The 12,370-nt window shown below is 41.9% G+C and overlaps 1 protein-coding gene and 1 pseudogene across 1 annotated transcript; both read right to left on the bottom strand.

The window, feature by feature from the left end:
- Nucleotides 1-640: 640 nt before the first annotated feature.
- On the bottom strand, nucleotides 641-2,715 carry LOC128398956 (olfactory receptor 4K14-like; annotated as a pseudogene).
- Nucleotides 2,716-3,285: 570 nt separating this feature from the next.
- LOC128398955 (vomeronasal type-2 receptor 26-like) lies at nucleotides 3,286-11,471 on the bottom strand. The gene is made up of 6 exons (XM_053360219.1): nucleotides 11,254-11,471; nucleotides 9,753-10,044; nucleotides 8,496-9,356; nucleotides 7,752-7,979; nucleotides 6,228-6,384; nucleotides 3,286-4,577 (listed from the first exon to the last, which is right to left on the bottom strand). The coding sequence occupies exons 1-6, from the start codon at nucleotides 11,469-11,471 to the stop codon at nucleotides 3,676-3,678; spliced, it is 2,658 nt and encodes an 885-aa protein (XP_053216194.1). The 3' UTR covers nucleotides 3,286-3,675.
- Nucleotides 11,472-12,370: the final 899 nt, after the last annotated feature.

The following is a 12,370-nucleotide window of genomic DNA, read 5'->3' as shown; positions in this document are numbered from 1 at the left end:
AGGGTCATGGAAGAGACATGAGGGCCTCGGATACAAGGTGGCCAGGTTAATGTGCTAGATTAACAAGATAAAAAGGACTGACAAAACCCGGAACCAGGAGGAAGGGACGCTGGATGAAGACTGGATTGTTTATTTTTATTTTTATCATTAGGACTGTTTTATAAAATTGATGAATGTTAGGAGAATGTTGAAATGAATTTATTTGGCTCTTATAAAAATGTTTAATAGAATTAGGTAAGAAGGTTATGGTTAGGAGAAGTTGGTAAAAATTAAGATTTAAGTTCTAAACTTTAAGGTTTTTTTTCTTTTTCTTTTTATATATATGTACAAGATAAGATGAAAATAGATTAAGGCAATGTGATGACAGAGTATTATGAATTAGGAAAAGGATTTGAAAGAGGGGAGGGATTTGCTGGAATAATAATCTGAACTGGAATACAGAGAAGGAAGGTGTGAGGAGGTCCGGGAAATAAGTAAATGAAATATATGTGATGATTGGATTGTTTTTTCAACTATTTTTATTTTTATTTTTTTTGGTATCTTTTTTCTTGAAAATCTTAATAAATATCTTATTTAAAAAAATAACTGACCATTCTGTAACAACCAAAATCAGCTGTTAGAGGTGGCTGCCTCATGCTGTCTAATGGTGGGGATGGCCCTGAGTGGAAACCTGCCCATAAAGCCTTGCTGAAAGGCTTCTAATTGCAGCCTTTATCTCCTTGTTCTTCAAAGCATAGATAGTTGGGTTTAGCAAGGGGGTGATACAGGTATAGAAGACTGAAAGCACTTTATCAATTATGAACCGGACTGATGGATGCAGGTAATTAAACAAACAGGGCCCAAAGTACATGTTGACCACAATGAGTTGAGAGGTGCATGTGGAAGCAGCCTTGGTGGTTCCTTCAGAGGGACCCTGGGAGCACATTGCCTGGAGGATGAATCCGTATGAGATGAGCAGGCCAATAAAAGACACTAATGACAAAATTCCATTGTTGGTGACCATCATGACCTCCAAGGGATTTGTGTCAATGTAAGCCAACTTGATGACCAATGGGAGGTCACAGAAGAAACTGTCCACTTGTTTGGGCCCACAGAAAGGCACATTAATAATGAAACCCAATAGTGCAGTGCTGTGGAGGAGCCCACCAGCCTAGGAGGCAAGGAGAAAGGCCATGCAATGAGGCCGGCTCATGAGCAAGGCATAATGGAGGGGATGGGAAATGACCACATACTGGTCAATTGCTATGGCTACCAGCAGGAGCATCTCACTGCCTACAAACACATGGACAAAGAAGATTTGTGTCATGCAGCTCTGGAAGGAGATGATCTGATATTGGGCAAGGAAATCCAAGAGAGATATTGGGATGGCAAAGGAGGATAGGCAGAGGTCCAGGAAAGCCAAGATACCCAGGGTGAATCTGAAAGACAGTGATGCCGGAAAATGGCTGAGAAAACGAGAGTGTTGCTGATAGAAGACTCCAACATTATCATGGTGTGGTCAGCATCTTGGAATTTGGCTGAGTGGACCTGGATTCACACCAGCCGTGTGGTATGTCTGCAATAACCACTCATTGCTGTTCTGGGGGATTACAATTGTGTCCACTTCCTCTCAGCCTCCTTCCCCAATGGCCTGGGCACACACGTTTGCCTACACCCCCATGGGCAAATGCCTCTGTGACTCTGGAGAGGTTGAGTTGGTGCCCCATGCCCTCCTGTATGACTCCTTTTATAGAGCCTTATGTAAAATCTCTCCTAATTCTGTCAGCCTATGTCAGCTGGCACCACATGGAGAAAGAGGATTCTTGAAATCTCTCAGACTCCACAGTTCATCCAGATGCAGCTGAGGCTGGACAGGATTCCCAAAGTTGCTGAGCCTCACTATCCAGCTTTTTGGTGAATTTTAATTCAGTGTCCAAATACATTGAGTGATGCTGATGTCTCTGGCTTCTTCTGCAAACTTATGCATTTTATTTTTAAAATATGTATTCTGTTTCACTTCCACTAGGGCAGAGGCTGGGGATGTGTGGCACTCCAGATGTTGAGGGATTCCAAAACCAACCAACCCCAGTCAGTATGGAAAATGGTCAGCAATGATGAGGGCTGTAGGGTTGTAGGGCTGTCTAGTAATATCTGGAGGGCTATAGGCTTCCCATCCCTGATCTAGGGGGATTGAAAGCATATAACAACAAAATAAATAATATGTTTTACTGTGTTTTTATATCTGCTGCAAGCTGTCCATAGTGGCTGGGGAAACACAGCCAGATGGGTGGGCTATAAATAATAAAATTATTACTATCATTATCATTATTATTAGTCCTACTTCCTTCCATTCCTTTCTCCACTTGAATACCTGGACCTCCTGCAAGGGGGGGTGTGGCATAATCTTACAGACACTCATTAACAAGCATAGTTAGCTTACTGTATAACAGTACAGATGTCTACTCAGAAACAAGTGTTTCAAGATTTAATGGGCCTTACTCCCAGAGTACAAGCTGGCAATGTAGGCTCTGGTTTATGGTTGAAATTAAGCGAAAGCTGTGGCTTTGTGCCCTTAAGAGCTGTATAACAGGAGGTATAATTCAGAGGTTAAGCCTGGATTCTAGAAAGCTGAGCTCCATTATGGGAATACTTATGCAACCTGAAGTCTCTCTGTCCTCTTTGATTCCACTTTCAATCTGATTAAACTCTGGTTTACTTGTATTCTCCATTCATCATGGTTAGGTCTAATCAATTTTACTGCTCATCAAACATTGGCTGAAGGATGCCAACAGTCAGTGGAAAGTCCAACAATATACTTGCCACAAATATAATACATATTTGTATTAAGAATATAGTGTTCTGATCCATCACTTGTGTTGGTGAAAATAAAACTTTTCAGTGTGGCTTTGTTGAATGCTCTGCCCAGTGAACTGTGCATGGTTCTTTGTTGACATCTTTTCCAAGCACCAGGGCAGAAATCTAGTTCTCTGAATTTCACCAAGGAGACCTGATTCAGACAGAATCTTGGGGGGAGGGAACCCAATTCAATGGGGGGGGGGTAAATTATTTCACAGTACATAGATAATCTATGGAACTCAATGCCATAGGAAACAATGGAGGAGACAATGCATTTGCTTTTGGATACGGCTTGAAGGTTTAATCTCACTGTAAACAAGTGGTACAGTGACAATAAAGTATTTCTATTTCCCACAGGAATCTGGTTGGTCAGTGTGAGTACAGGCTGCCGTACAGGATGGGCCATTGGCCTGACTCAATCTTACATTTCTACGATCTTGAGTGTGGATAGTTGATGATGAAATCTGACTGTGAGCAGTACAGAACAATAGACCATAAATGAATACTCAAATATTCCATGGCCTGCAATAGTACAGTTTCACATTATACTGAAAGCTGTGAGAATTAAGGCTAGATACAGATTTCCTTACATGTATATTTTGACAAGAATTGCTCTAATTCTTCTTGTCAACACATGCTGCAACAGAATAATGTATGTGTAAATGTATGATTGTTTTCCTCAAAGCAAATAAGTCAATTTCACAAAGGAAATTTCAACTATGGGAATTAGGAGTCTAGAAAAAATTATAAAAGGGAGCAGGTGAACTTATATTTCCAAATATTCTACTGTGAACACAGAGGATAACACAAAATAAAGCAGATGACAGGTTTCTCATTTCTTTAATTTTTCTTCCTTATTAGCTGTTCTCTATTGTTCAGCTCAGGCCTCAGAATGATTATGTAACATTTGGGGAAGAAGATGCAACCCAGCAACCCACCACCGGAGGCTAAGATGGAGAAGATCTCCACAGCTACCATATATTTTCCCTTGGTGCTCAGGTAGGAGGGAATAAAGGACAGCCAAACACTGCAGAAGACCAACATGCTGAAAGTGATGAACTTGGCTTCATTGAAACTGTCTGGTAATTTCCTGGCGAGGAAAGCCACAGCAAAACTTACAGTTGCCAGGCAGCTCATGTAGATGAGGACACAGTAAAACATCGTCACAGACCCTTCATTACATTCTAGTATAATTTCTTCTGTTATTGAGTGCATGTCCACATCTGGGTATGGGGGAGAGGTTGCCAGCCACACAGTGCATATGCCTACTTGAACTATGGAGCAGGAAAGGATAATGGAGTGGCCTAGTCCTTTGCCCACCCATTTCCTCATTCTGGATTCTGGTTTTGTAGCCATGAAGGCCAAAACCACCGTGAAGGTTTTTGCCAGGACACCAGAAACAGCAGTTGAGAAGATGATGCCAAAAGCTGTTTGGCGGAGGAGGCACGTCACCTTCTCAGGTCGGCCAATGAAGAGCAATGCACACAGGAAGCAGAGCAGGAGAGAGATGAGGAGAGTGTAGGTGAGGTTTCGGTTGTTTGCAATGACAATGGGTGTGTTGTGGTGTTTCAAAAATGTACCTAGTACCAGAGCTGTGATCAAGGAAAGGAAAAGAGAGAAACAGGCTAAACTGATGCCCAAAGGTTCTTCATAAGACAAGAAGCTGATATCCTTGGGCAGACATGAGTCACGGTTCCTGCTGGGATAGTCTTTGTCTGGGCATTTATTACAGTCATTCATATCTGGGGGGAAACAAATATATTAGGTCATAGATTTCAGTTTAGTGAAATGTTTACTTTCTGTCTGAGAAGAAAAGAGCTCTGTTTAAATCAAAGCACATGTTTAGTACTGTATTATGCTATGCAATGTGGTATTGTTGCACTCTAAGCTTTCTCTATGTCATGGATATGCCACTAAACCACATGAGTCCTTGAGGGGGAATGTACAGTGGACCTCGGGTTACATATGCTTCAGGTTACACAGCTTCCGGTTACAGACTCCGTTAACCCCAAAATAATAACTCGGGTTTAGAACTTTGCTTCAGAATAAGAACAGAAATCACAAGGCAGCGGAGTGGCGGCAGCGGGAGGCCCCATTAGCTAAAGTGGTGCTTCAGGTTAAGAACAGTTTCAGGTTAAGAACGGACCTCCGGAACCAATTAAGTATGTAACCACAGGTACCACTGTAGTCCAAAATGTTTAATTCTGCGCAGAAGGTTCAACTGGGGATAACTAACCTAACTAACCTAAAACAACTAAACGTCATACAAAGGGTTCGAAACAGTTTTATACGTTTGGCACAAATTCCACACATTCCATTTAGTTTAAATTTCCTATCCAATTGAGACGCTTTGTTTCCCTCACCCCATTTCCTCTTAAGGCACTTTGTTGTCTCCTTATGATTGGTCCAAATTACAAACAGTGTGAGCATGCATACTGACTCCCAGTTTAAACAAAGAAGCTTCCTCGTGGTCTGCTAAAATTGTATTGCAGGATTAGTTTCCACGTCAGTATTTTATTTCACTCTAATTACTGCGAATAGTCTGACCACAGTCTCAGCATGCTCAGGATGTCAAAACATTATATGGTATAATTCTCTGTATTTAATTACTACAGTATTCTTGAATTTAATTGGTTCAGAGCTATGTGGTCCTGTAAGTGTCATTGCCATCTGAATCTTTATTCACACTAGCCAGGGTGCAGCCTGTGTAAGTCAGAAGGAGTGGCAAGGCCCCCTCTAAATATGCTCAGGACGCAAGGTAGAAACGTGCAAAGAGAAAGGCATGCTTGGCAAATCCACATCATGATCAACTCTGATCCAGAAACCAATATCCCCACTGTGGAAGGACATGTGGATCCAGAATTTGCCTCCACAGTCACTTATGGACTCATTGTGAAAACTTTGCTTATGGAAGACAATCTTACTTGGCTATGAGTGATTGAAGAAGCAGAAGTGGGATCATTTTTAAGGGTGCTCCTGGTTGCCGTCAGGCCCCCAACCTGCCCCCCGGTGTGGGCGGAGTAACGCCATCATGCCAGGGTGGCACCACGATCACCCCGGCTTCTTGGCCAATCATTTTTCTGTGGGGTGATTGTGGGGGGATATAAAAGCTGCAGCGTGAGGTGTGTCAGGAACCTGCTTCACACTGCTTCACACCCACCCACCCTTCCTTTATTTTATGTGTTCTCTGGCCTTACTTTGGACTTTGGTTGGTCACCTGTCATAGGCCGGGAGCCGGGTAGGAATGTTTGCATTTGGCAGATTGGCAATGGCCACTTGACTTTCGCCTACCTCTTAGCAATCGCCACAACTTTGTAAGGTTTGGCAGTTAGGCATTGGCTCATTGATTTGTGGGGGAGGGGAAGTCAGCCATCTCCTGCCCCTCCATTTACCAAGGGTATTCTGTTGAAGGAATCCAGGGCCTGGCTCCTGTCTGAAGTCCACTTGAGGGACTAGGGCCATGCCAGGCCTCTGGGGACACCGAGGAGAGCTGCAGGAGGGTTCCCCCGATGTGGCTTCCTCTTTGGGTGGTTTATCCTTACTGACTTCCTGCAAAAGGGGCAGGAGTCTGATATGGTCCTTTGCCAATTCCTAAGCCAATACCACTCACATTTCTGTAATCAATAAAGTTGTGGCCTAAAATTTTGCCCAATAACATTAAACCAAAATTATGTGTCAGTGTGAATTTTATTCTAACAAGGGGCTGGTTTGGCGGCCTTGCCACACAACAAGAAGAAGAAGAAGAAGAAGAAGAAGAAGAAGAAGAAGAAGAAGAAGAAGAAGAAGAAGAAGAAGAAGAAGTGCTTTGAACCACATACCATCCAACTACTCTCAATGCATGGTCATTCTCATTTGTTTAGCATATTTGAACTTTATGAAAGGCAATGATCAGAAAGAGGCAGGATCACACACACAGTAGATTATCTCGTTTGAAAAGTAAACTCAGCCGTCCTTACAACACCTTTCAATTATTAGTGCTGAGTCTGGATGTATTTAATCTATTTATTTCTCCTACCATCCTGGATTGCAATCTTCCCCTCTGCACATGGGATGCAATCGTAGCAGCAAGGTGGCTGTCCCTCCTTCACTTTCTTGCTGGATCCTGGAAGGCATCTCTCAGTACAGAGAGAAAGAGGCTGAGTCTATTCCGTAAATGAAAGAGCAGAAGGGTCAGCAAGAGAACAATGAGTTTGGAAATCTTCATGTTCCTGGGCCCCTCTCTATGTTACTAAGCTGAGTCAGCATTTCAGCAATATGTAGAATGGCTATTTTTTTTAGTAGTAGTAATGTTTGAAGTGATGTCATACTCCCTCTATTGTTCTGGGATGTGTAGGTGTTGTGATTACATAGCAGTTCCCCACTTTTTAGCAAGAAAGGCAAAATCTTGGGGCTTATCCTCTTTTTCTCAGTTAAAAACCAGTATTTTATAATTGTTAAGAAATATTTATAAAATATTTGTAAATATAATAAAATAAAACATTTGCCTTTATTCCGTTAGTGACTTCTAGCCGTAAGCTTTTGGCTCTTAATCTGGTACTTGGATGAATAAGTGTTTGGATTGGATATCCCACTTTATCACTACCCGAAAGAGTCTCAAAGTGGCTAACATTCTCCTTTCCCTTCCTCCCCCACAACAAACACTCTGTGAGGTGAGTGAGGCTGAGAGACTTCAGAGAAGTGTGACTAGCCCAAGGTCACCCAGCAGCTGCATGTGGAGGAGTGGAGACGCGAACCCGGTTCCCCAGATTACGAGTCTACCGCTCTTAACCACTAAACCACACTGGCTCTATGTATGCATTGGTCATGTTCTACACAGTAACATGCAGTTTCAAAGACAGTGAGTAGACATGCAGGTGTATGATCATTGCTTAGGCAATACTGAATTTCTTTGGAATTATCTAATAATGTGGTCCTACCTGATTAAACCAACTGTGCCATGTTATGGCATCTTCATCAAGGATGAATGATTGGTCTGGAGGAGCCTGTGGATCTATCCTCCCAACGCTCACTCTGTTGAAACTTTGGTTGGAGAATATAATCCAATTGACAATATCTAAGCTAGATACCACCTCTCCATTCTGGTTGATGAGGACCACATCTCCTGCAGTATTGTTAAATGAGATACTTCTCAGAAAGTGATGGAGCTACATTGAAAACAGAAAAGGCAATTGTTTGGAAAAGGCTGCAGTATAATGCAGGGCGGAGCATTCCCCCGCCCCCTTCATGTAGGAAAAAGCTACAGCAATTGGTGGGGGTGATTCAGTCAAGTGCCAGTGGATTAAGGTCAAACCATGAAGAGACCACCAATTTTCTCTCTTCCACATCACTCTCCCATTTTTACAACCTTTCTTTATATCCCCCGCCCCACACCTGTTTTCCTCTGTCCCTCTTCATCACAGGAGACACCACAGTGGTGTATGATCACGTGATCTGAGGGAGGATTTGGTGTATATGGGATAGAGAGAATGCTGAACATCTCTCTTGACCATTACCATGCTTCTTATCTGTGCATGCAGTGGCATCCCAGTGGTCTCCAAAATTCTTTCATGGAATTGATTTTTCTTGTCTCAGATTAATGAGCAAGTTGACAGCATTTTGGAATCCCATACATTCTGGGAGAATAACAGGCCTCTTCCAGTTGAAAATGTTTAGCTGATTACCTGCCAAAACTGTGGATTCGGATTCTTCCCTCCCCCTCTGTATGCCATTTCGCTGTGCCTGGGTCTGGATGTGAACATGGCATGTAAAGCATGGGCCATGGCATAGACAGCATTGTGGATACTGTAACTGTGGCCTGTCATGCTCATTTCAAAAAATGATCCAGGAAGGTTCTCCAGCTTCTCTTCTCCTGTGCAAATATTCCCCTCTGCCTTGTCTGAAGTGATATCTGGGAATACACATTCAAAGGCCTGTTGCCAGAAGTCCCTGATAAAACCGTCCCCATCTGTGCTGGAAGGGTTTCTGTGTACAACATACTGATGAAATCCTGGTGGGTTTCTGAAGTGAATTTCAAAGGATATAGCACCATTGAATATTCCTGAATCCCAGTTCTTTTGACCGACAAATGAAGTGAACTCAACATGGGCAGTTGTTATCCATACTTTACTTTTTATATTGTATGTCATGTCATCATGTTCTGAAAGGTATGGAAGACATCTAAAAGTTGCCATGGAATAAGATTCTCCATAGGCAACTATTACATTAGCTGTGCTGCTAAAAATTTTATGATTTATACTTGCCCCCTGTTCTATCATGCTATTTATTTCAGAAATAAAACTTAAACTGGGGATTCTTTCTAGGAATGCAAAACAGACACCACTCTTGGTAAATATTGGAGAGATGGTTTGCAGAAATCTTTCTCCGTTGTCATTGTCCGTTGCAATGACTCCAATCCACGTCCACCTGAAATGCAGAAGCAAAGAGAGAATTCCCTCATACTGAAGGGCTTCTGAGGCTGCCATCTGGTAGAAGGGAAGCCCTGGGCTTTTATCATTCATCACCGGAGCAGAGCCATAAATGAGCTAAAAAGTAAATGGAGGAAGAGAAGACACAAAGTAGATTCTTTTCACAGTATTCATATACATTATGTGGTGAACCCTGTTAGTCAAATATGCCCTTTGCCAATGTTTCAGGGTTTGTTTGCCTCTCTCTCAGTTTTACAAAAGACACATATGCAATTGAGCTGAAAACTGGGATTATCTCTCTTTTCTCATTTTTAAACCTTTGCTTTGATGACTGGAGAGGGTTTGTCTGTCTGTTTGCTTATATTACAATTATGTACCATCCTTATTTTCCAAGGATCTCAAGGTGGTGTACATAGTTTTCCTTGCAATTTCATTTTCACCCTGAACTGATGCCGAGGAACCTGCCTCTTCCTCTATGCAAGCTAATAGAGGTATTGTACATAGGTGTCCTACCTGTGGAATCTTATAGATATCCAAAACAGTAGCCACATAAAAGGAGATTTCAGAATCCAGTCCCCCAATGACCCCAGTCAGATTATTTTCACCATCACATATATAGTTAGGGACAAATTTCTTCACCATGGATAAAAGCAGCAGTGTGGCAAGATATGTGCTCCTTGCGCTGATATAGCTGTCATATAAGTGAAAACCCAAGGTGACATTGGGTAGGATGTGAGGGTCTTCATTGATCTGCTTGACTGCAAATGCCAAGGCCACGATGTGCTGGTAACCCTTAGGCACCACCCTAGAATAAGAGTTGCAAACTGTATCAGCAGGAACTTCAACAGATGTATCCTTTTACACACCAAAACAGTAGTTAATCATATTGAATCAGTGGGGTTAACTCTAAGTTAATTCTACTATTGAATAGCTCTTATCAGTAGAAGGTTCTCTCTGATGTTTAGTTGAAATCTCCTCACTTGTAACTTGAAGAAGCTGATTTGTGTCCTAACCTCTGGAGCAAGAGAAAGCAAGCGTGTTCCATCTTACTGGTGACAGCCCTTGAGATATTTGAAAATCCCTATCATTCCTCTCCTCAGTCTCATCATAGCTAAACTTATCAAACTCACTGAACCATTCCCCATAAGGCTTGGTTTCCAGACCATCTTTGTTGCCCTCCCCTGCACAAGTTTCAGCTTGCTAATACATATCCTTCTTAAATTGTGTTAGTCAGAACTGGATACAGGATTCCAGGTGACCAAGGCAAAATAGAGCAGTATTATTGCTTCCTTTGATCAGGACACTATACTTCTGTTGATGCAGATCCCTTGAACTTTCCACATGAACTACTGGCAATCTAAGTGTTCCTCATCTTAGATTTGTGCATTTGTCCCTATTGCAATTCATGTTGTTACTTTTCTCCCAAATTTCTAATCATTTAAGATTAATAGTATCTAGAGCAGGGGTTGCTAATGTGGGGCCCATAGGACGTCTTGCCGTACACACCAGAGGTCTTTTTCTGCCAAAGTCTCTGGTCTCTCTCTGCAGTGACCTCTTTTTCATGAAGCAGTGATGGTAATTGTAATTCATTGAATTCTATACTTCATAATAAGTACCTTTCAGTCCTGAAACAAACCTTAGCCTAGATCAGAAAATGAAACATTCAGCTTCAGAACAGATTTTTAAAAATTCATTCTTACTAACACTCTAGTAGTTCAGATAAAGTCTATCAAAATTTGCTGTTCAAAAGGCCTCTCTCAGACACACAAACATGCATACATTTCAATACATTTATTTTCATTTCTCTATCCAGAAATGGGAATTTCTCCTGTATTCTCTTAATTCACAAGAGATTCCTTCCAATTTTTTGCACCAACATAAGTCCCATTCATATCTAAAGTGGATTCCCCCAGGTAAAAGGGTAAATGTTTGCTGCCTCACTCATTATTCTGAGGCCGCAACTCTAGGTTTGATCATTCCTTTGATGTAATAAAATGAGTGGCTTAGTTCTTACAGAAGCTCTTCAGGCAGCGCTGGTGGGGGTTCCTCAGTGAATGTTGCTGGAGAGGAGAAGAAGCCACCATGGGAAACAATGCCACCAATGAGGAACTCTCCTGGCTGGTAATACATGTGAAGTGGACGGTGTGAACCTTGGAGCCTGCATTTTGCTATGATAGCCTCACATATATTGTAAGAAATCAGTTCCAGCAGCAAGAACACTAAAACCACCATCCTTAATACAAGGGCAACTGTTTGTTTTATGCAGAAACTATGGTTTTTCTGGCAATATATATCTTTAATATAAGGGCAACTCTTTGTTCTATGATTTTGCTGGCAATATTATAATTAGCTTCTCCAAGATAAAAATTGTCTCATTTAAATGGTAGATTAATTTCCTGAGAGGACACAATCCGAGAGTATCCAAAATCAGAATTGCTGATCCCAGACAGTATTTAAATAATTCAGGTTAAGTTGTAGTATCCTTTGTGTTATGTTGCCAGTGGCCAGAGAAAATACACAGGGATTTTTGAGGAACAGCATATTAATTGTAGCCTTGTTAATAAACAAGCAGGAGTATAGTTGTTAATCCAATGCTTGGGATTCCCTGTGGAATTGCAGAAGAAAATTGCTGAAGAAAATATTCAGAACTGTTATTTTAATTTCCCTTTCATTAGATAATAATAGACCAGTGGTGTATGCGTGAAATTAGAAGTTAGAAGCTCATAATAGAAGACCTTGTAGCAAATGGAGACTCCAAAATGTAGCATGGTGTAGTCAACATCTTGGAATTTGGCTGAGTGGATCTGGATTCACATCAGCCATGTGACATGAGTGCAGTGGCCGTTCATGGCTATTCTGGAGAATGACCTCTAAGCCTCTGTCCCCTGTGCCTTGGGAATCCATGTTTGCCCACACCCCTATGGGCAAATGCCCCTGTGATTCTGGAGAGGTTGAATTGGTGCCCCATGCCCTCCTGTATGACTCCTTTTATAGAGCCTTGTGAAAAATCTCTCTTGATTCTGTCAGCCTATGTGAGCTAGCACCTTAGGGAAAAGGGGTATTCCTGAAATCTCTCAGACCCCACAATTCATCGAGATGCAGCTGGGGGTGGTCAGGATTCCCAAAATTTT

Source organism: Podarcis raffonei, chromosome 13 (assembly GCF_027172205.1).
Source record: "Podarcis raffonei isolate rPodRaf1 chromosome 13, rPodRaf1.pri, whole genome shotgun sequence".
NCBI classification, from domain to species: Eukaryota; Metazoa; Chordata; class Lepidosauria; order Squamata; family Lacertidae; genus Podarcis; species Podarcis raffonei.
This window is presented reverse-complemented; position numbering and strand designations above follow the sequence as displayed.